The sequence below is a fragment of the Penicillium arizonense genome (assembly GCF_001773325.1).
Source record: "Penicillium arizonense strain CBS 141311 chromosome Unknown PENARI_contig059, whole genome shotgun sequence".
Classification (NCBI taxonomy): domain Eukaryota; kingdom Fungi; phylum Ascomycota; class Eurotiomycetes; order Eurotiales; family Aspergillaceae; genus Penicillium; species Penicillium arizonense.
Window position 1 is genome coordinate 19,545 of NW_019173336.1, and position 22,562 is coordinate 42,106.

General features: G+C 50.2%; 8 protein-coding genes across 8 annotated transcripts; 2 read left to right on the forward strand and 6 right to left on the reverse strand.

The window, feature by feature from the left end:
• Positions 1 to 250: 250 nt before the first annotated feature.
• Positions 251 to 1,311, reverse strand: PENARI_c059G01356 (uncharacterized protein; the record flags this gene model as incomplete). The annotated part of the gene is made up of 3 exons (XM_022637524.1): positions 251 to 258; positions 334 to 705; positions 774 to 1,311. 3 exons carry the CDS (start codon positions 1,309 to 1,311, stop codon positions 251 to 253), a joined length of 918 nt encoding a protein of 305 aa, XP_022482612.1.
• A 1,592-nt stretch (positions 1,312 to 2,903) lies between these two features.
• On the reverse strand, positions 2,904 to 3,339 carry PENARI_c059G07417 (uncharacterized protein; the record flags this gene model as incomplete). Its single annotated transcript, XM_022637531.1, has 3 exons — positions 2,904 to 2,909; positions 3,079 to 3,220; positions 3,314 to 3,339. The coding sequence occupies 3 exons, from the start codon at positions 3,337 to 3,339 to the stop codon at positions 2,904 to 2,906; spliced, it is 174 nt and encodes a 57-aa protein (XP_022482611.1).
• A 461-nt stretch (positions 3,340 to 3,800) lies between these two features.
• On the reverse strand, positions 3,801 to 4,706 carry PENARI_c059G02811 (DUF4387 domain-containing protein; the record flags this gene model as incomplete). Its single annotated transcript, XM_022637525.1, has 3 exons — positions 3,801 to 4,192; positions 4,400 to 4,567; positions 4,685 to 4,706. 3 exons carry the CDS (start codon positions 4,704 to 4,706, stop codon positions 3,801 to 3,803), a joined length of 582 nt encoding a protein of 193 aa, XP_022482618.1.
• A 454-nt stretch (positions 4,707 to 5,160) lies between these two features.
• PENARI_c059G06931 (EF hand domain protein) lies at positions 5,161 to 9,251 on the reverse strand (the record flags this gene model as incomplete). Its single annotated transcript, XM_022637530.1, has 5 exons — positions 5,161 to 5,190; positions 5,239 to 8,519; positions 8,584 to 8,769; positions 8,830 to 8,953; positions 9,021 to 9,251. 5 exons carry the CDS (start codon positions 9,249 to 9,251, stop codon positions 5,161 to 5,163), a joined length of 3,852 nt encoding a protein of 1,283 aa, XP_022482614.1.
• A 1,453-nt stretch (positions 9,252 to 10,704) lies between these two features.
• Positions 10,705 to 12,422, reverse strand: PENARI_c059G03976 (tubulin alpha chain; the record flags this gene model as incomplete). Its single annotated transcript, XM_022637527.1, has 6 exons — positions 10,705 to 10,933; positions 10,984 to 11,938; positions 12,007 to 12,082; positions 12,182 to 12,208; positions 12,270 to 12,310; positions 12,398 to 12,422. 6 exons carry the CDS (start codon positions 12,420 to 12,422, stop codon positions 10,705 to 10,707), a joined length of 1,353 nt encoding a protein of 450 aa, XP_022482615.1.
• A 702-nt stretch (positions 12,423 to 13,124) lies between these two features.
• On the forward strand, positions 13,125 to 14,008 carry PENARI_c059G11250 (uncharacterized protein; the record flags this gene model as incomplete). Its single annotated transcript, XM_022637534.1, has 2 exons — positions 13,125 to 13,397; positions 13,526 to 14,008. 2 exons carry the CDS (start codon positions 13,125 to 13,127, stop codon positions 14,006 to 14,008), a joined length of 756 nt encoding a protein of 251 aa, XP_022482621.1.
• Positions 14,009 to 14,644: 636 nt separating this feature from the next.
• Positions 14,645 to 17,548, reverse strand: erdS (aspartyl-tRNA synthetase, cytoplasmic; the record flags this gene model as incomplete). Its single annotated transcript, XM_022637533.1, has 1 exon — positions 14,645 to 17,548. The coding sequence occupies one exon, from the start codon at positions 17,546 to 17,548 to the stop codon at positions 14,645 to 14,647; it is 2,904 nt and encodes a 967-aa protein (XP_022482616.1).
• Positions 17,549 to 18,026: 478 nt separating this feature from the next.
• On the forward strand, positions 18,027 to 19,040 carry PENARI_c059G03080 (alpha/beta hydrolase; the record flags this gene model as incomplete). Its single annotated transcript, XM_022637526.1, has 1 exon — positions 18,027 to 19,040. One exon carries the CDS (start codon positions 18,027 to 18,029, stop codon positions 19,038 to 19,040), a length of 1,014 nt encoding a protein of 337 aa, XP_022482610.1.
• Positions 19,041 to 22,562: the final 3,522 nt, after the last annotated feature.

Genomic DNA, 22,562 nt, shown 5'->3' on the forward strand with positions numbered 1-22,562 from the left:
TGGGCTTCCTCTCGGCTCCCTCTATCGATTCGGTTCTATTACAATTGACCTGAAAACCGAGGGCCAAGTATCAGTTACGTAGTTTATGCGTCGTAGGTAACCCAAGTTTCAGCCTTGATCATAAGCAGTAAGCATAATCTATGTTAAACTCTATGTTCTAATTCGTAGATACAAAGCCATGTGTAGAACTGTAACAAAACAGACATATCGTACTAAATGAAACAGACAAATCGTCTGTGGTAAACTGAAATCAGCGAACTATGGGAGTAACCGAGTCGACATGGAACAATTCAAGGGTATTGTTTGACCCAGTTATGCCGGCCTTCGTCCTACCCTCGCCAGGTCTCCCTGACATCTCATACAACTTCATATCAGAAGATGCATCTTTCTCGATATCGTCGCCTTCATTCCTCATAAATCTCTGTTGTCTCTGATACATGCGCCAGAAAACAAGACTGCCGTGGATCTGCGCGGCAGAAAACGCAATATGCAGAAGTGGTGTAACCACCTTGAACGCAAGTCTCCATCGGCTCCATAATGAACCGAACAGCCACATCGTCACAATGGTCTCGGAGAATGTTCCAAGTGCAGTGGAAACGCAGGAAAGAAGAAAGACACAACTGAGGAAATGGTGTCGTTTAGGAAAGACGCGGTAGAGAATGATTGCGACGTGAGGGAAGAATTCGGAGATGATATCGAAGGCACCTAAAAAAGCGATCATGATTAGCATGCAGTCAAAAGAAGAAAAAAACACGAAGAAGGTTTGATCGTACCCCAGACGGTACAAAGAACGAACTCAATCTCAGCATCAGGTTCCCTGACCGGCGTCAAACTGATCGCAATAGCTGTCTGCCCAATAAGAATCGTCCCAATGTGATGCATAACCGCAACAGGAGACAACTTGACCCGATAGAGCAACTCAAAGATATACATTGCAATCAACGTCTGAGCAACAACAACGAGGATATCACCCATGGTGACTATTGAGCCATGGGCATAGGCCGTCTGGAATGTCGCCTTGCCGAAGGTAACGCAGATGAACGGGTATGCGGCCACAATCAGAAGGACAATCTTGGTGAAACCGGCGATGTGGTGGTTGACGAACCCGCGGCGGTTGAGTTCGCTCAAATCCGTATAAATCGACCCGTATGCTCGGCGGATGAGGAAGCCTTCCAGGACGTAGTAGCGGATTAGGAAGTAGATCACCAGTGTGATTGAGATAATGAGCGCTGAGAACGGGGCAAGGACGGAGATTGGGCCTAATGTCTTGTTTTTCAACGCCACATGATCTGTCCGGGTCTCGTGCTGCATTGTTGCGATTGTTCCAAGTGAGTTTCCGGATGGTGGACGTCGGTTTCGAAGGTCTGGTACATGAGGAGCGACGGAGACAAATAAATGGAGATGGAATGAGTGGCGAGGCAATGCCAATGGGTCGTGTTGAAGAAGTCGAGAGCACTACACGCCGTGTTTCACAGGCCTGGGGTGCGGCTCAGCTGTTGACTTGCACGACTTGTAGGGCAAAAGTACGAGTTACACTAGTGCTCGCTTTTTCCTAATCTGGCACTTAGCGCCCTTCACTTCGGTTCTTTTCGCTCTAGTTTATTTTTAAAATATAGATTTTCTGTGGGCAACTAGACCAAAATGGTCCGGCGTGTACCTTCAACAATCGCAAGTATACCAAATTAAGTACGGGTCAAGCCTTTTGTTCGAAGCTTAACGGGAAATAGCAAACACCGATTGGCTGCTATTTTCTCCATTCAGGGTCCTGCCGGTCCCGCTGCACACGTAGCACATGGTTTGATTGGTGTTGCTCTCGGTAGAACTGGAGGTTTCAGGCAACAGCGTATAATATTGGGAAGCCTACGTCGCCCCCCTACAAACTCTGTAGAATATTGGGTTTGAGGTAGACCCTGGAAAAAGAGCCAAGTGCCTCGGGCCTTATAGGAATTGAGTTGCCTGGAAATTAAACCGCTCACTGTACTGGCTAGATTATCCTCGGCTAACATACCACCAAAAAGGCTGTCTAATCTAAATTTCTATCAATTATTAATAAATTGCCTCTAGACCCCTTTTACGCAGCGAGCTTACCTGCAGCAAAACGGCCCGAGCCCCAAAAATAGTGGCTACTCCAACAAGAGTTGCCACCCAGGCGAAAATGATAGCAGGGTAATATGACCCATAACTATTGATCATGTCCCCGGTGATAGGCGTTCCAGTAAAGGGTAGAAATACCCCAAACCCCCAATGCCATTCCCATATACGAGCCAATCTCATTCGACTTGCTCGCAGTCAGAGCAATGGTAGCAGGGAACAAGCCAATAACAGTCCCAGAAAAGAACCCAAACAACACCGAACAGGCAATCATCCCACACTGAGATGTAACAGTCAGCCAACAGAAGATCAATTCTTGAACAGGTGATCGAAGCCCCTGTTCAAGAATTGAATCGCCCAATACGGTTCGCCACCGCGCCACCGGAAAGATGGCCGAAGAGGGACCCCGCGTTGAGAATGGCAATCAAATCAGGTAAAAGGAGATGTCAACACTGAGACCAATAGGCTCGGCATATCCAGATACATAGCAAAAAATGGGACGAAAAGACCACAGAACATCAGGAACATTCCTAAGATCTGCAAGTAATACTCAGGATGCTTCCAAGCAGCAAGCAAAAAGGGAGCACCGCTCTTCCCCTTAGACGCATTCGATGAGAGAGCCGCACAGGATATAATACTCAATGGCAGCATGAGAAATCCCAAAACTCGAACAGACCATCCCAATCCAAGAGTTGATTTGTTGAGCATGCTGTTCGGGGCGATGGGGAAAACCACTCCTGCGGCGGAGGATCCGCTAGATGCAATTCCCATTGCGATTGGTCGTTTCTGGAAGAAATATTGGCTGATGGTGGTTACGGCTGGGGTATAGGTGAGACCGTTTGGAGGGCGTCTTGCGCTAGGATGAATTGGTAGTATTCGGTGCAGAGGGAGGTGATGAATAGCATTGAACATGGAATTAGGATGACCAGTATTCTTCAATGAGCTTTATTGATACTAGTATGACTGACATCCACGCGTTGTGCATACCTTCGGTCCATAGCGATCCATCATCGGGCCGGAGATGAGGCCAGCGGAGAACATGAAGAAGGCTTGAAGGGAGCCAATCCATGCAATATGGGACTCGCTTTGGGCACTAAGGAATGTGGCTTTGTAGTAAGATTCGTAGATTCTGTTGATGATGTTAGTAAAAGCAATCACTCGTCGAGTTGTTGTCAGACTTGCCCAAAGGCATTGATGTATCCGAATGTATTAAACATCACACACCAGCCGCTTAGCACGGTAAGCCATCCTTTGACACCTCCCTCTGGGAAAGATGACTTGGTAAGCATCTCTTTTGTTTCGGAGCCTTCCAAGGATTCCAATGCTATCTTCTTGTCGCTCATTTTACACCAGGGAAGAAGATTAAGTCGGAAATACCTGGGACGTTCAAGAGATTGACGCTGGAAGAGATAATCTTTATATCTATGTGTATAGGACGAGAAACAATCCAAGGAATTATATAGTCTGCAAAGCTGTATAGATGCATCTTCAAGACTCGGGATGTTCCGTAAGGGGAAATTAAGCTGGAGGCAAGCCCGAGAAGAAAAAATATCTCCGATGGGCTCAACGTTCAACTCATCTTCTCCGATCTTCTCTATCTCCGAGTCCTGACAAAATACAAAATGGAAGGAATAAGCACTGAAGAAAAGCAATGTCTAAGTGAAAATAGAAGAAAGACATCATGGCGCCATATCGCGTGGTTTCAGTTCTCAATTGGCAGGAACGTTGACATATAACAAGGACGCGTGCTGTTGTTTTCCCAGAGTATCACGCTCGCCCACAGTACTTCGCTCCCAAGGACGCTTCAGTGTATACTTCCAGGCGAGAACGGGCTCGAAGAACGTGTTCGTGATGATACCATCTGCCAGGAGATGGTATAGTTTTATGACAGGCTCGTCGGTGAAAATATTCGCATTCTTTGCTCGCTCATATGCCTCCCTGGTGTCGAACATGATGTCCAGAGTTAGTTCAAACGGTGCGGAATTCTTGGAGCGAATAATATTAGCGATTCCCAACATGGTGCACTCCTCCGATGGGAAAGCCTTCAGCTTCAGATGTGCCAGATCTTCTGATTCGAGCTGGTCCTTGGTAATCCCAGGAACTGGACGATCGAGTTGTTGTTCTGGATGTCGGCAAAAGAAATAGGGAATAGGGATGAATCCTTGTTTGTCTCGAGGTCCATTAAATGGTACACGTTGAACAGGAAGACAGGACCAGCAGCAAGTTCATGTGGCGAGAGTGGTGATGCGACGTTGCCCGTTGTCGCAACTTGGTCCTGATACAACATATGCAAAATTGAGGCCCTTACATTGTTTGCGATGGTGTACGACAAACCCTGTGTTGGCGCCGCGACCTCTCCGAGGATTCCCAGATCGTGAGGCGCGGTAGGAGTGGGCTCTAGAGGTCCCAAACTGGGACTCCAATTGCTCGATGCGACGCTTGGACTGGTGAAGCTGGTGGGTCATGCGCGTTGTAACTGGGGTTTTCCTTGTACTTGCATAATTCCTTGGCTTTGAGGCACTTCGCACAATTCGGTTTCTTGCCGTCGCATTTGATTTTCCGCTGTCGGCACATTAGCCATGCGAACCCGTACCGACGGGGCGTCCCTTGGACATTTTGCATGATGTGCTTTTGGGAATTGTCTGTAGTATATACTCTAGGGCTGCATAGAGGGAGATATCGGAGGTTAACAGTCACCTGTGCGTTAGGTTCGTGGGGTAATCTGGGGTACGGCGATTAGTCACCCCAGGCGAGGCGCGAGGTTGTTTCAGCCCTACAATGGGAAAGTGTTTGATTACATGTAAACTCAATTAAGTTATGGATTATCGTAAACTACACTACACAGGGGGATACACGGGAAATCCTTGTTCTGGGCGGATTGGCGGCAGATCCAAAGATCCAATGTAGACAGGAAAGAGACGATATACACGGCGCTGGACAAAAGGGAAATATCGATGCAAGAGAGCCCCGCTTGTTGGTCATCAGGTCCAAGGGGGCTCATGAAAGACAGTGGTGAAAGCAGAGTATGTGGGTAAGATATGTGCAGTAGGAAAGAAAGAGGGGTCATGATCAAGTTTTCGAGGTCAAATGGTCCGCAGCCTGGGACACAGTTAGTAAGGTTCATATGAGGTGTGGTAGGGTACTCACCTTGTCAAGGTTGTAATCGAACTTCTCCAGCGCATCGAGAGATTCATCGCGTGTGAAGCCCATACCAGTCAGTCGCTGGAGGATCAGGTCATCCTCGCCAGAATCGGTGTTGAGGGCCCATCCAGGCTGCTTGGACTTGTCCTCGCTGGCTTCTTCGCCAGTTGACGCCTTGGCATTGTCAAGGGGTGCAAAGAGCGCATCCCACTCATGCGCAGCGGGCTTGGAGTCGCCTCCAGCTGTTGATCCAGCGGGCTGGGTGGTCGAGGCGTGGACGTTGTTGTCAAAGGAGAAGAAGTCAGACGAGCCAGTGTGTTGCTTTTGGGCTGGGGAGTCAAAGGAGAAATCAAAGTCGTTTGTGTTCTTGACTTGGGTTTCCGGCTCGTCATCATCGTCGTCGTCTGCTTCAGTCGCAGGCGCAAGGTTCATTCCGGCGAAAGCTGCTTCAAAATCCGGTCCTCCAACCTTCGCTCCACCAGCTGGGATGACAGTCTCTGCGGGAGCGTCATGTGCGGACTCAGTGGGGACAACTGGTGCTCCAGTGGTGTGGTCCACTGAATGAGGCGCATCAGGGAAAGCGGTAGGATCAGCACGCTCGGGCAAGAGTCCATTGAACTGAGGAGGAAGGTGAGTGTTGTCTTCCTTGGGGGTCTCATAGTCAGGGGGGCTCTGCTGAGCCTCGGCGCTTGGGGGCTGGGCAGATGGGACAGAGGCTCCCGGGGCAGGGAAGGCAGCTAGCTGCGCGGCGTCGATGGAGTCCTGCTGGGGCTCCTTCTTAGGCACGGCAGGAGTGAAGTTGTCATCAAATCCTAGGGGGCCCTCGTCGTCGGAGCTGTCATCGTCATCATCGTCATGGTGAAGCTCCTGAATTGGGGGGAACTCAGATGGGCCAGCTGAAGCGGCTCCATTCGTCTTCTCAGCTCCGGGGCCTTGCTTCATAAAGGCAAACGCTTCCTCAAAGTCGTTTCCCTGCTGAGACTCAGACCGCTTGTGAGCCTTGCTTCCAAACAACTCATCGAAACTCAAATCCTTGTTTCCCTGAGCTTGGCCCTCGGTTGTAGATGTGGCAGTCTCGGGTTGCTCGGTCGATGCTACAGGGACTTCAGGAAATTTCGAAGCATCTGGCACTTCCTCAAATGGAGATCGAGCCGGGGTTCCTTCAACAGTGGAGGCTGGTGCACGACTGTAGTCACTGGATTCTGTCGCAGATGGAGGCCCCTGGTCGCTAGTAGCCAGAGAAGGAGTACCAAATCCGGAAGTTTCAGGGCCGCCAAAGCGACTGCCGGGAGGGGAGACCATGGTTGACGAAGTCAAAGACTGGGTGTCGTTGAACTGAAGGAAGCTCGGGGTGAGCTGCCGAGACTGGCTTGGGGGTGGGGGCTCAGACAAGGCGCCGGGGAATGATCCGGGCAAAGCTCCAGGAGGCGGAGAGACTGATGGAGTCGGCACACCAGAAGTCACAGGGGACTTGGCTGTGGCCAGCGGAGACTCGGAGCGGAACGAAGTGGGCGGTGGTCCAGCAGCGGAGGGTGCGAATGTCTGACCAAACAGGCTGTCAAATGCCTTTTGCTGGTCGTTGGAAACAGTGGGCGAGCGTGCCTGTTCACTTGCACTATCTGTTCGTCGGAAGAAAGGATTCGTGTTCTGGCTTGTGGTGGAAACAGCAGGGCTGGCAACCTCGGGCACGCTAACGGCCGGGGTTACGTCCGGGGTCACGTCCTCAACAGACTTGGGAGTTTCCCTTCCAACTTCGTTGATCTCACCCTGGATCTTATCCCGTTCGCCTTCAACGGTAGCCAATTGCTTCTTGTTGATTGCAACCAGGCCCTTCTGCTGACGCGCATCGGAGCGGGCCTTTTCCAGCGCGGGCTTAAGCTGTGCAACCTGGGCGTTAGCCTGGCGGATCTTCTCCTTCAAGCTAGCATTCTCCTGCTGGTCGGAAGCCAAGGCTGCCGAAACGTTGGTATATTGGTTGTGCAAATCCTGACGGCTGCCCTCGATGAGTGCATATTGCTGTTGCAACTTCTCGGTCTCCGCCTTGGAAGCCTTGAGGCGCTCCTCAAGTGCCTTGAAGTTAGTAACCTCTTGTTCATACATTGAACGCGCTTGCGCAAGGCGTGCCTCGAAATCACGCTTCTGCTGGGAAGACTGGGTAATGTTCTGTTCAGCAGAAGTCCGCTTCTCCTGTACGTTGTGCATTTCCTTGGCAAGAGAACCAATCTGATTCGACAGGTTCGCGAGTTCAGTAGTTTCCTGGGTCAGCTTGTTTGACTCCTCGGGATCATTGTCGCCAAGGAGGTCGTCCGATGGAGGGGGAGGTGAGCGAACTGTTGGGGTACCTGCAGATGCACCAGTCATCTGCGGCTGCAGGCTCTGGCCAAAGGAGGAACTAGGAATGAAAGGCTTGAACGTGTTTGAAGCGGTCTGAGGAGACGCTCTAGAGCCAGGCGAGCCTGGAGTGTGGAACGCCGGGTTGGAGCCTCCAGTAGACTGAGGCATTTGAGGCTGAGCAAACGGCTGCACAGGCGAATCAAGTCCAAACAAATCATCGGCAGCAGATCGTACTGCAGGCGTGGGCGCCGGGGGAGGAGTAGGGGCTGCCATGGGCGCTGGCACCGGCGCCTGGCGGCGCATGTTGGGTGGAATGAGGGCAGGCGGAACAATCTGCGGAAGCGGCTCCTTGCCGCTACGCTGCAGTCTCACCAGATACATAGCCACAGCAAACTCCTCCCGACTCAGCTGGCCATCCGCGTCAATGTCCGCAAGGTCCCAGATCTGAGCAAGAGTTTCCTCGGGAAGTTGAGCCTTCATGAAGAAACCAACAGCTTGGTCACCAGTGATCTTTCCCACCTTACCTGTGTCGACGGTCTCGAAGATGGTGTCGAAGTGAGCCTTCTCCTGGGGGGTGATCAACCAGTCGTTTCCGGTAGCCTGGGCCGAAATGCCTCCAAACGGCGGGCGGTTGGCTGCGCTCATAGGGCTTGCTGTTCGCTGGGGGCCCGTAAACTGTTTTGGAATGGCAGGAACGGGAGGAACCTCGGGTCGTGCACCGAAAGACCCGCGAGCAGATCCTCTTCGAGATGCGGCTTCGTATAGACCGGGTGGCAGGGTCGCAGGGATACCGCGCAGGGCACCGGATTTATATGAAGTCAGGAGATGCATGGCAATGGTGAACTCGGTAGCATCCAAAGCGCCGCGCTGCTTGGTGTCCGACAAGAACCAGATACGACCCAGGACCTCATTTGGAAGCCGGGCGCGCTCAAAGATTTGCTTCGCGATTTCGCCTATTAACCAAGTAATGGATATATTAGCAATGGCCAACATTCGCAACATTGAAAGACGACACACCTGAAATCACGCCATTGTTGACATCAGACTTCTCAAACAGCGAGACGAACTTGTTGGCATCATCAGGCTGCAGGGGCGGGACTCGAATAGGTGCGCCGGCACCAGGCGGGGGGCTAATGGTGCCAGATTCGGGTATCGGAGCTGTTGTATCGACAACAATTCCATCAAAGCGAGGCAAAGGACCAGCTATGAAACAGATCCAAAATCAGTATTACTTCCATTCTTCCGGAATGTATCGTCACTCACTCTGCAGAGCCAATTCGTCAGAGGGAGCCCGACCAGCTTGCGCATGTCCAATGAGTCGTAGAACAATGCCGAAGCCAGACGGAGTCAGGAGACCCCTGTTCTCTTTATCCGCGATTTGCCATATCTGCGCCAAGTACAATTAGCAACAAAGCTCGGTATCATAACAAACACTCCCTTAGATGCCCACATACCAATCCGAGTGTATCCGGAGAGAGGTGCGTCTTCTCGAAGAACGGAACGGCGATTTCGCCAGTAATAACGCCGAGGTTGGTAGTATCAGCAGCCTGGAAAAGCTGATAAAAGACTCGCTTTTCCTCCGGCGTGAGATTGAGGTTAGGGTGCCGTTGTGCTTGAACATATGAGTTAGAACCGCGGCGTTGCGCATAGAAGACGGGTATGTATGAAGGGGAGGTGGTGGTCATGACGGAGGCCGGCGGGACTTCCCCTGAAGTGCGCCGAAGCTCTCTTGCCGTTGTTCTGGGGTCTCGTAGGGTGTGGGGGATGGCACTCACAAGTATCAGCCATTGCTGTGTCCTAGGAGGAGCTTAACTCCCCTCCTTCCAATGTGTTCACAATCGTTGGGGGCCTGGAGGATAAGGAGACACGGGGTACCGTTAGCTTGGTAGATGTGATGGGCATGGACTAAGCGCGAGTTCTGGGAGAATAAGGGCAGGGAATATAGATAAATCCCAAGCTCCAAGGAGTAAATAGACGTCAGGAGGAAGGGGAGAGAGTGGCTGGAGTCGATGTCGTAAGGAGGGTTCCTGGGGTCCCAAAGGCGGTCAGTTGCTTTTAGCGTCCATTCCAGGGTAGACCCTCCCATAGTATTTAGGGATTATATTTGAGATTTGTCTTGTTCAAGCTATCTTGTCCGCATTTACTACTTTTATATGTTACTACGAGTCATTCTGCCAAGTGGTGGTTGTCCTGATCTGTTAGATGCATGACGCGCATCTATATACTTGGACCAACCTTTTACAAAACCCTCAGCATCAGAGGAATGACAACACTACGTGAGATCATTAAATATTTCCTGACCCGAACGAATCGATGAACTTGAGCAAAATGCATCGATGCTGCAGGGGAAAAAAAAGTAACCACAATGGTATAGTTAGAGGAACTTGGTAAAATGGTACAAATATATATCAACGCCGGAGATGCTGACAGCTCGACATTCAAAGACAACAAGGAAATAATTAACGCCAAAACCATCCTGCAATACATCCAGCGGACCAAAATTATCCCTGTGGTAACTTTCTGGCATCTCTAGCCTCAAATTTCGAGGGACTAAAGGAATATCAACCATACGAATCAAACATCCCAGATGCATTCACTACAATACCAAAACGTCTCTATACTTAGGGGTTAGCTTCAGATATAAGACTGGATGACATAGACATGGGTTGTGCTGATATCCTCGACTGTGGCACTCCGTATGATCCAGGGCAAACACATGAAGCTACAACTCAACTCTTTGAGAACAACCGATTAAGCTTGGAAGCTAGGCACAGAAGTACAAGAGTACCGAGTATCAGACCAATCCACTGGCTGAAGCCATGACTATTGACAAACATAAAGATTCATACGAAGGTTACATTCAAAGAACGACGAGGATACCAAAGTAAGTACAATCGCAAAATCCCGCTACGAGGATGGAACGGGGGAAATTTCATCGCTGCTTCAGGGATATTAAAGATATATCGAACAACAAAGCCAGAAAATCATCGGCAGCAAAACTTATGTTCCCATCTATTTGCAAAAAGCCCGATAGACGCGGGAAGAAACCAAACTTAGAGACTCGGCATTGATCCCCAAACCAACGCGCACAAGCCAAATAGCCAAGAGCCACAAAGCCGGTCACACAACATCCCTAATCTAGTACTCGGGCTCAAGCTCCTCGTCACCCTCGAGGGAGTCGGAGGCAACCTCCTCGTAGTCACGCTCAAGAGCAGCGAGATCCTCACGGGCCTCGGAGAACTCACCCTCCTCCATACCCTCACCAACGTACCAGTGAACGAAGGCACGCTTGGAGTACATGAGGTCGAACTTGTGGTCGAGAGCGGACCAAGCCTCGGCGATAGCGGTGGTGTTGGACAGCATGCAGCTATATATGGGTCAGTATCAATTTTGAACAATGCCAGGATAAAAACTTACACAGCACGGTTGAGGTTGGCGAGGTCGCCGTTGGGGACCTGCTGGGGAGGCTGGTAGCAGATACCGAGCTTGAAGCCAGTAGGGCACCAGTCGACGAACTGGATGGTGCGCTTGGTCTTGAGGGTGGCGACAGCGGCGTGGGCGTCCTTGGGGACGACATCACCGCGGTAGAGCAGACAGGTGGCCATGTACTTGCCGTTACGGGGGTCACACTTGACCATCTGGTTGTGGGGCTCGAAGCAGTTGGAGGTGATCTCGGTGACCGAGTGAGCCTCGTGAGCGGCCTTGTCGGCGGAGATGATGGGAGAGTAGGCGACCAGAGGGAAGTGGATACGGGGGTAAGGCACCAAGTTGGTCTGGAACTCGTTAAGGTCGACGTTGAGGGAACCGTCGAAGCGCAGGGAAGCAGTGATAGAGGAAACAACCTGGGCGATCAGGCGGTTCAGGTTCTCGTAGCTGGGGCGCTCAATGCCGAGATTACGGCGGCAGATATCGTAGATAGCCTCGTTGTCGACCATGAAGGAGCAGTCGGAGTGCTCCAGGGTGGTGTGGGTAGTCAGGATGGAGTTGTATGGCTCAACAACGGCGGTAGCGTTCTGAGGGGCGGGGTAGACACAGAATTCCAACTTGGACTTCTTGCCGTAGTCGACGGACAGACGCTCCATCAGGAGAGCACCGAAACCGGAACCGGTACCACCACCGAAGGAGTGGAAGACGAGGAATCCCTGGAGACCGGCACAAGAGTCGGCAACACGACGAACACGGTCGAGGACCTCATCGATCATCTCCTTACCAACGGTGTAGTGGCCACGGGCGTAGTTGTTGGAAGCATCCTCCTTGCCAGTGATCATCTGCTCAGGGTGGAAGAGCGAACGGTAGGTACCGGTGCGAACCTCATCGACAACGTTGGGCTCAAGATCGGCGTAGATGGTACGGGGAACGTACTTGCCCTGGCCTGGTGGGGGATATTAGGAACGGGATTTCCCAGGCGGGGGAACATGAAAAAAAAATCAATTTTCATACCAGTCTCAGAAAAGAAGGTGCTGAAGCCGTGGTCGGGGTCAGCCTTCTTGCGCTCCTCAGTGAGGAATCCATCGGGCTATCAACATCGTTAGTGCCCCCTCAAGAAAATAGGGGTACGGCTGCCCGAGTCGACATTGGGCGCCCCCCCACGAGTTTGATTTGCATTCCAACATACCTGGATACCGTGCTCCAGACAGTACAGCTAGAAAGTCATGACTGTCAGTATATTCGAAATTTGTCGGTCAATGGTTGTGGGTATTTACCTCCCAGCAGGAGTTGGCGATCTGGCAACCGGCCTGGCCGACTATAGGGAAGAATCATGTCAGCGCGTCATTCCATCGAAGATACAGGGATACACAATGATCAGAGATGATGAGGGACCTTGACATACCGTTCAAACTGATAATCTCACGCATTGTGATTCCGTGGATGTTTTTAGGCTAAAAAATCAGGAGAGGGGAAACCCAAAACAACAAACGCGGTGGTCTGATTCAGGGGGGGTTCAGTCAAAGAAGGGGGCGGGGGGGGTTGATAGAGGGGTGAAATACCTGAAGAATGGAGGAATGGACGAGAAGATGTCGAAGGGAAAACAGAGGTCAACAGAAATGTTGTGGAGGAGGAGCGTCTGTGCTGTACAGGGGGGAAGTTCATTGTTGATCCGTTCGTTGGGTCGCGTCAGCCCTTCTGATTGGCTCCTGCCCGGCTGCTCCTCTGGGCTGCCTGACCGCCTCGATAGTCTCGTGATCCCACGTGACTGAACTCGGATATCGAGGGACTTACTGTAGTTGATCAGTTCACTGATCAGGCATAATTGAAGAGCAATTGATTTTTACTGTGAATTAATATCTGTGTCGCAACTCATACGGTGTCAACATCAAATACTCGGTCAAGCGGGACCCACACCAGGACAACACCATTCACCTGATAAGCAACAACACACCGAAGAGATAATATCAGTACAGTATAATCCCAAACTATAAACCTACACAGCTAACAGATTCCCAGCACAACAAGTCCACAGAAAAGCAATGTGCAGTGGATAACAGTGGATAAAGAGCCAAGGAAACCACATCACATCCAAACCTGCGATCTGCAACCTGCATAGCAGAGCTATCACCATGCAAATCCATTTTCTCACCCTGGGCCTAATGCTGCCCCTCTTCACAGCAGTAGCCCAAGCAAATGTGGAAAAAGCCATCTTCCTCGCTCCCCCAGAAACAACAATCCCCTCAGAGCAGCCGGACTTCGACGACCTCGGTCTAGAGCGGCTATCACCTCAAAACCCCATAGTGCGCACCCGACTCAATGCATCATTCCCAACAACCGACGCCCCAGATGGCGTGGACTCTTGGTTCTTCCTGGAGAACTTGAACCCAGGTCAGCGGTATGAAGTACGAGTTTGTTGGTTAGCAACTGTAAGAACCATCCCCCAACCCCCAACCCTCACATTACAATACATCATACATGTACCATGGAACAAGAAAACAGAAACAGGGGAAATATAAACTAACAAACCAAGCAACCAACATCCTTCACCCTAAAAACCCACCCCGTCCCCCAAACAATCTCCAACAAATCCCTACTGAGCTCCCTAAGCATCTACACAAACGCAAGACTAGCAACCCTAGACACTGCACTACAATCAAATAGCATCCCAAGACATGCAATCAGCCGTCCACGCGGAAGCAACAAGGGCGGAAGCGATCCGCTAGATCCGGCGCCGACAACAGACTCAGTTCTGTTCTTGCGGATCCACGCCGCGGCTGATTACTTCAGTACTGACGCTGCACTGATGCGGGATGTGCCGGCTGTGGCGGTGGATGTGATTTTGGATCCGTTTTTGATGAATGTTTTCCCGCGGTCGCTTGTACCGACTGCGTTGTGGATTGTTGCTGTTGCTTTGCTTGCTGCTGTTGTTTCGAGGTGGGTTTGTGGGGAGGTTGGGAGGGTTGTTGAGGATGCGCGTGGGCAGAGTGCTCTTGAGGATATGAAGAGGAAATAAGTTGGGGATGGATAGGGTGAAGGTTGTACTACTAATTTATTTCTTTTGTCTATTGGGTGCTTTGTATGTTTTATGTATGATATAAGCGTGACTGGGACTTGAGATGTGGAAAGGGATATACTGAGTAGCTAGAGGGCATTTGAACCAATCCAAAGAAGCTAGGTATGGAAGAAACAGGGTGATGTTCAAATACTACTATCAACATTCACCTACCACTCACGAATCCTACAGAGAATTGAGACACCAGTTTCAAAAGGCAGGGAGTCGCAAATATTCATGAACAAAATTTAGCTAGCCTAACAAAGAAGACTCAATGCCAGAATCGCCGGAACAACAATCAGACATACAAACATGGGGGATACATGATTCATAACATAAAAGGGGAATAAAAAATAAACATGGGCAGTGCGTATGGAGAAACAAGAGTCAAAATCAAAGCAAGAAACACTAGAATGAACGCCGTAGATCAGCCAGCTGTTTCGTTCTCTTCCTCTGTCTATTCTAAACGTGTCCCAATATGTGAACGACATAGATGGCAGTATGGCAGTATATCCACGACCACTGGCATCTAGATCCTGGGAGATAAAGACCAGTTAAACTCTCATCAATCATAATTTCGAGGGCTGTAGTCGTGAATTAATCCTCGAAGAAGTTCAGAATGGCACGGATACCCTTGGAGCCAAGACCGTGGGCAGGGTACGAGATATACAGCGGATCCTCGGTGGCACCTAGCTTGGCACGGAATTCACTTTTGCGCACGAGGTGGAACTGCTTAGCGAGGGCTTCGTAGGTGTGCTCCAGCATCTTGACCTTGGTGCCGTGCATGTTGTGGCCAGGGATAAGTTGGGAAGTGGCGCCAGCGCCGAAGGTGAGGCCCTTGACACCGCTCTTGGCGGCGGTCTGGATGGCGTGGGTGACGATATATTCAATGACACCGTTGGGAGCGCCGGGGAAGTCCAGACTGTACTTCACTTGCATGCCATGGGCAGGGGACAGCATGGCCAATGCGACAAAGGCACAGATGTTGCCCTGCTTGTCCATGGCGTAGAAGTACCAGCGGTGCTCGGAGTCGCACCATGGGCGAATCTGTGAAAGGTGGACTTGTGTGCCCTTGCGGTTTGACAGCCATTCGCTGATGCGATCATCAATCTTCTTGCGGATGTCATCTGGGACCATCTCGCCTTGGTTGAACGTGACCAATTTGATGCCCTCGTTTTCGGCGCGACGGAGCTTGCGGGATATCTCGCCGTCAGAGGCAGCCTGGTTGCGCGAGGGATCAACACGCTCTTCAGCAATACAAGACAGACTGCGCCAGCCTAGTCGCTCACCCAGGATGGTCTCAACCTCTGGCGAACAGAGAATCCAAACGGGCTTGAACTTGGTCTCACGGCGCATCCACTGCAAGAATTGTGTGATGGTGCGTGTGTATTGTTTGGGGTCACAGGCTGGGTTACCTGGGATGACGGCGTAGTTGTTGGAGCTGGGAACGTAGGCGACGGCCGCACCAGTGGCCATGTCACGCCAGATCTTGAACCGGTCATCGAACCAAGAAGTTGATGTGGCATCACCGTAGTTAGCAACCAGCTCCTCCAGCGGTTGCAGCTCGCTAACATCGGAAGCCACACGACCCTTGTGCTCGCGTTGCCATGGCGGTTCAATGGTCGAGGATTCAGGGTGGCGTAGCTTCTCTCCGACTGGTTTCGCTGGCAAGCTCTTGGGATCACGATGGAAGAGCGAGGTAAGACGAATGTTGCCCAGTTTCAAGATTAGCATGACAATTCGCTCGAGACCAACACCGGCACCTGCGTGAGGGGGAGCACCCCATCGGAAGCCCTCGAGATATTCTTCCATATCCTCTGGGTTGATACCAACGCGGCGCATGTTCTCCTCAAGCATGTGAGGATCATGAATACGTTGACCACCCGAGACAATCTCCTGCCCACGGATGAACATGTCGAATGAGTTGGTGTATTTGTCATTTTCGGCATCGGGCATAGTATAGAATGGACGCGCATCGCGGGGGAACTTGTCAAGGACATAGTAATCGGTACCATATTGCTCCTTGACAAGCTCACCGAGGCGAATCTCGTCACGAGTGGCTAAATCCTCATCCAGAGGCAGCATTTCACCCTCCTCGCTCCGCCATCCCGAGTCATTCAGCATTTTGATACCGTCGGTGAAGCGAATAATTGGCGTCTCATCCAGCCACACGATATCCTCTGAAGGGAACTGGTGCTTGATAAGCTCCACCTCGCGGCGGTACTTAGAATAGATACCCTTCAAAATGTTCTTGATAACAGCGTCAAGGGTCTCAAGCATCTCATGGTAGTGCTCTTCAATTGACATTTCGATATCCAATCCAGTGTACTCTGTCAGATGACGATGAGTGTTGGAGTTCTCGGCACGGAAGACGGCACCGATCTCGTAAACACGGCCGAAATCGGCAGCAATAGCCATCTGTTTTGCCAATTGGGGTGACTGGGCCAGAAATGCAGGGCGACCAAAGTAGTTGACCTGGAAGACACTTGCTCCAGATTCAGTGGCAGCACCTTGCAACTTGGGAGTGTGGATTTCGATAAACTCGCGCTCGTCTAGGGCGGTACGGAACAGGTTGCAGGTCGCAGACTGCACACGGAAGATAGATTGTGAAGTTGCTGTCCGCAGGTCGAGGATTCGATTGGCTAGACGTGTCCGGTCAGGGATATGGCTGCGACGACCCTCAACCTTATCTTCCTCGGTGGTCCGAATCTCGGCCTCGTAAACGCTGAAGGGGACAGGCTCCTCGCGACGAACGAGAAGATGAACAGAGTCAATGGCCAGCTCGACATCATGAATGGAGCAGCCCAGCACAGGAACTTCAGGCTTTTGCACTGTACCCCGGACTGTGATGAAAGAGCCCACGCGGAGGTGCTCGACCCACTGGATCATGGCGATGGATGAGATCCCCGGGCGCTCATGCAGAACACCCTGGAAAGTACCCAACTGCTGACGGAACACTAGGAACACCAGTTTGGCACTCATCCGACGCACCACATGCAATCGGGCCGTGAAGAAGACCTGCTGCCCCACCATGGCAGGTGTGATCTCATCGATCCGAGTGCGTAGTTCTCGTGGACGCACGGAGGACTGCATCAAGGGCAGCTCGCCATAGCGTGCCTTCATATCAGCAGTCTCTTCAGCTGCAGCTTTCGCAATCTCTTCTTCCTTGCGGCGGTGATCGGCCTCGGAGAACGTCTCCTCACTGAGACGGCTGCGCTCACTGCGCCGGTGTTGACGGACCAGCCGCTTCTGCTGATTCTTGCTCAAGCCACCGCTGGAGGAGTCATCGGAGAAGTCCTCAGAGGAAGAGACATAATCATTCCTGTCGCGTAGGAAATTGCCGAGAATGCTGCGACGAGGGGATGCGGTGGGAGAGCCGGAGCGGGACGTAGAGGTACGAATCTTGGGGTTCAGGGTAGTACGAATGTTGGAGCCAGAGGTGTCATCGTCGCCTCCCATATGCCCTTTAATGGCCTTGGAGAGAGCACGTTTGATCGACATGTTGAGCAATGCCTAGGACATGAGAAGAGAAGGGTTCAAGGTTGAGATGGTTGGTGAGGGGGGCGAATGGCCGGAACCCTGGAAGCGGTGATCAATAGTAAGCAGGGAAGCCCGTCGGAAGAATGAGGAACAGACCAGTCCGTGAAGAGGATAAAGTTACAGGAAGATAAAGAGTATATTGATATAATTAGGAATTCAGGAGTAGCAGAGCTGAAGAATTAAATAAACCCGGCCTACCCTGCCCTGAAAACAGAGGATGACATCACACTCCTGATACTTGATTTCTTGGTATGGAGCTTACGTTTTGTCTCGGCCTCAGACTACGTTTCTTTATCTCAACACCTGATTCTTGACTTGACTTGCCTTCACTTCGCTTGTACTTTACTTGACTTCAATTTCATTCTTCTTGTCCTCCCGTTCTATAAACTTGTCATCTTCCGGATCTTCCGGAGTTCCCAAGCGCATGCCAGATCACACTATGGCCCAGTCCCGATGGTGGCTGTATGTACAGGCCGTCTTCTGGCGGTTTCTGATGCGGATCGGAATGTTCCTGCACGATATTGGTCCGCCCAGTCCGCCCCGACCGTCCTTCACTCGCAACGTGACCTCCGACTCCCATGGCCACTCAGTAGTCCTCCATTTCTACTGCCCACCCGACTACCACCAGCAACGCCGGTTAGGTCATCGCTACCCGGTTGCCGTCAACTTCCACGGAGGCGGATTCACGCTCGGCTGTGCCACGGATGATTCTCGCTGGGTCAAGGTGATCCTGGATAATGTCGGAGCGGTTGTTGTAAGCGTGAGTTACCGGCGCGCACCGGAGCACCCTTTCCCCGCAGCAGTGGACGACGGTGTCGAAGGACTACTCTACCTGGCAGCACATGCCGCTGAGCTGGGCTTGGATGTAAGCCGAGTGGCGTTGAGCGGGTTCTCGGCAGGCGGAAACCTGGCAGTTACGGTGCCGTTGAGGCTGCGTGGCCGGATATCAACCGAGGTCAAGGAACACTTGGGCCGAGCGGAATCAACCCAGAACCTGATCAACCAAGTCAGCGATCTTCGCATTGTGGCATTGTTCAGCTGGTACCCGATTCTGGACTTCCAGGAATCGCGCGACCATCGCCGGGCGATGAGTCCCATGCCGGACAAGACTCTCCCTGCCTTCTTTACCACCCTCTTTGACGAGGCTTATCTTCCCAATCTGGAGGATCGTGCTTCTCCGTATGCATCTCCCGTGCGCGCCTCCGATCGAAATCTGGCCGAGGCCCTTCCTCACGATATCTTCTTGTTCATCTGTGAATGGGACATGCTCATGAAGGAGGGTCAATCGTTCGTGCGCCGCTTAGAAGGCCTTGGCAAACGCGTTCGGGCCATGCTTATTGAGAAGGCCAAGCATGCGTGGGATAAGTCACCCAACCCATGGCGGGACCAGGACAGCGTGGATGTGCTTTACCGTGACGCCTGCGCAGACATGAAGGCCATCTTCGATAGGTGATCGCGTAGCTTGGACTTTGACTTTATTTCCTTTTCCTGCTAGTATCTTAGCACTGCGAGAGCGCTGACTTCGGCATTTGGGAACCAGGCATTCACGGCGTTGAACATAGCATTGCTTTAGTCTTATTACATCCTTGCTTTTGTCAGCCAAGTCGTACTCTGTAACCATTCCTCTCAAGTGAAAAAACATTGAGGCTTCGGGAGGTGTATGCTGTAGAACAGGTACCAATTCGAACTGCACATGTACAGTATATGCAACCCCAAGGTACATAACATACATGTATGCAAGGCCAATCCAACCAAATAAAGTACATGCAACAAATCCGGCAGCAGGATTGGTGGTCCAGCGACCCACCAATGACCAAGATCTCCACGATCTCCCACGATCTACACGCAGCGACCCTACAGTAGCCCTTACTGTAGGTAACCTTGGCAGCCGTTAAATGATATCATTATGAGCCTAGCCAGCGGGCGAGACTGACTCCCAAGGTAATTTTAGTCTGTTATCACAAGGTTTTCAATGGCTATGGTGTCATTTGTTCATTTCCCATAAGAATAGTTTGTCGGAAAAGCAGTGGTGCCTGTGTCCGGTTTTTGATGGCTTGGCAGGCGTTTAGTGTCTTCTTGATTTCAAGCATATGGCTCGATCTTCAACCATGGCTTTGAAAATCAATGGACTATGGAGCTCGGGGACTCCCTACTTTGGTTGAACATGTTCTCGAAAATGATATTGTTTTATGGGGCGTGACCTACTATGCTTTGTTTGATCCGGTTTGGGTGTGGGGTATTTTGACTCATTGTCCATCTGGATGTACAGTATAGAATTCTATATTTCTGCTACGGTGTCATTTCGAATGAGAATTGGGTTGGAATCAATGGAGAATCTTGAACAATTTAGAAAATTGCGGTGTAGTACCCAAGGCTATCCTCTAAAAGGTACTGTATACGTAACTAACGTGGCCTACATACTTGATTTCCTCTGCCACTTCTTGGCGTTCTCTTTCCGTATTAGTGCTCAGACCTTGCCGCTTTTTGCTCACTGAGTAGATCTAAGCACGCCCCTGAGCGCCTTGATCCGCTCACTGAGCATTACATAAGCGCTCTGACCTGCTCACTGAGCATGCTCTGATCGTCACCTGAGCGCCCTGATTCGCTCACTGAGTCTGAGCTGAATTTGGGGTGAGCAGCCTGAGTAAGCTACGTTAATAAAATGCAAAACACTAGCTCTATCACTTGTACCCCTCCACTTTTAGATGGCACCCATCGTCCTATCAAAAAAGGGCTGGAATTTCAACGTGATACTTAATCCTAGTAAAATGTCTGCAATCAATTGCGCCATAATAGAGCTTGATAATTGGCCACCTAATCAGCATTGTTGTTCTACGATCGATGCTCCTAGGAATACTTTGCCTTCTCGGTCCCGCTATTTCCGAACAAGGATTTGAAGGACTACCGGAGCTAGGAGTATAGGATCAGTCTACTTAGAGATCCCTAACATGTCCTAGCATAGAGTCTAGCTGAGATGATCGTTAAAATGTGGAGAAAGAGAACCCCTTCTCTGCCAATAAGCGTATGCAACTAGACTTCTATACGCAATCGGATTTTCTTTATAAGGCTCTAGATATAGTGCTCCTAGTAGCTGGCCGTAGGCTCTGTAATAGCCAATAAAAATATCCGGAAGCTAGCTTGATAATTACAGCTATCGTTTAAGCTATTTTCTTATTCGCTATATCACTATGTCCCTAGGAACCCAGAATGTTTACCACCTCTATATATATAGGACATTTAATATATAAGCCTCACGCGTAAGCCGGGACAACCTTGACTCTAGAAGACGTCCCGCGAGGAAGTAAACGAAAGGAGCCTCTATATTCTGGAAAACCCTATGTAGGTCACTTATGGCGCACATCCTCCGCTCCTTATATATGTCGTGAGATATTTATAGCCCTTTAGAACGAAACCTTGTTCCTAGGAGCCTACCGTGCGCCTAGCCAGACCCTATTATGTAGGAGACCTAGTTAGACGTCCTAGGAACTTAACCTATATCCACACCCCCTTTGGTTGCTAACTATAGACGTGCTAAAGGATATTAAAGATGCTGCTATATAAATATAAGATAAAGAATACCTATCTCTATTATTTATAATCTTCAAAAATACTATATCTAAGGATAGAAACAGCAATAACTCTTCTTTGCTATAGTGAGTCTACATATATTGACTAATTATGACATTTATTTAACAAGTTCGCTACCTATAGTTACCTAAACGCATGATGCCCGAACTTAATAAGTACTAGTGTAACTACAGCCCAAGTTACTAAAGCTATATAGCGCGGCGTGTATGCTCTATTAGAGAATATTCAAGCTTATAAGCGCACTAGCGAACTCTTAAATAAAATTGGCCGCTAACTACTTTCCGTCAAAAAGCGATTATATTAGAGGTAGAGGGCATATATTCTTACAATATCAAACTTAGCTACAAAGTCCACATTCATCTTCGGGCGGCAATTTCGAACACCCAAGATATATATAAAAGGTTTTTGGGTATATTCAAGGAATAGAAAGATCACTCGTCCTCGCTCTATCTACACGAATCGGATTCTAGTGACCTTGATATCTTCGAAGAAATAGAATTGCGGCTCTTTAGCCAAAGCCTATAGATATTAGAATATACAATGCTTATAGCAGAGGAAAACTCGGTGTTATAAGTGAAAAAGGAACCCTTAGATACTCGATCGGCCGTCAATCTTATTATTTCACCAGATTAGATAAAATTTCTATCTTAAGAGCTCTTTCCGACGTGGGGTAGACCTCAATAATATCTAGAGAGAATAAATTATTCTTAGCGGCGATCGATATAAATCGGAAGCAACACGTGCTATAGGACCGACGATTGGCACTTAAACGCATCGCTCGTAAATCCGAAGCATACGAGATTAGGACGCAATACCATCGAAATGTCATTGGTGAGCTCTTGTCTAAGATCAGTCGCTTACGCAATAGACAACCAGTCTATACCGGGGAAGAAGACCAGCTCCCTATTGATACTATCAATGCAATAATCGGTGATTACCAATATCCACAACGCGATAAAGCCCGTCATAGGGGCAAATCCCCGATACCCGAAACACGTATGTTTCAGTCATGAACCGTTTCTCCGTATTATGATTGACCCACTTGGATCACTATGGCACTATGGATTCCATTTGATCAAAACTTGTCTAATAGTACTGACATGGAAGGTTCAATCCATGCTATAAAGGCTTGTAGCTCATGGACAAGATGATTTGTTCAATCATATGGTTGGCAGTATTAGTGGCTGTATTGTCTTGGTCTGCCCAGCAGATTTGATGAATTGGTGGGCCTTTGTCGAGTAGACGTTCAGAGAGATAGGAAAACTTCGATCGCTTACGCAGAATTATTGATACTGAACGTACCAAGAAAGTGACTGGGGCATGTAAGTGATGAATTGAGGGAGAGTGATGAATTGAGGGAGAGTGATGAATTGAGGGAGAGTGATGA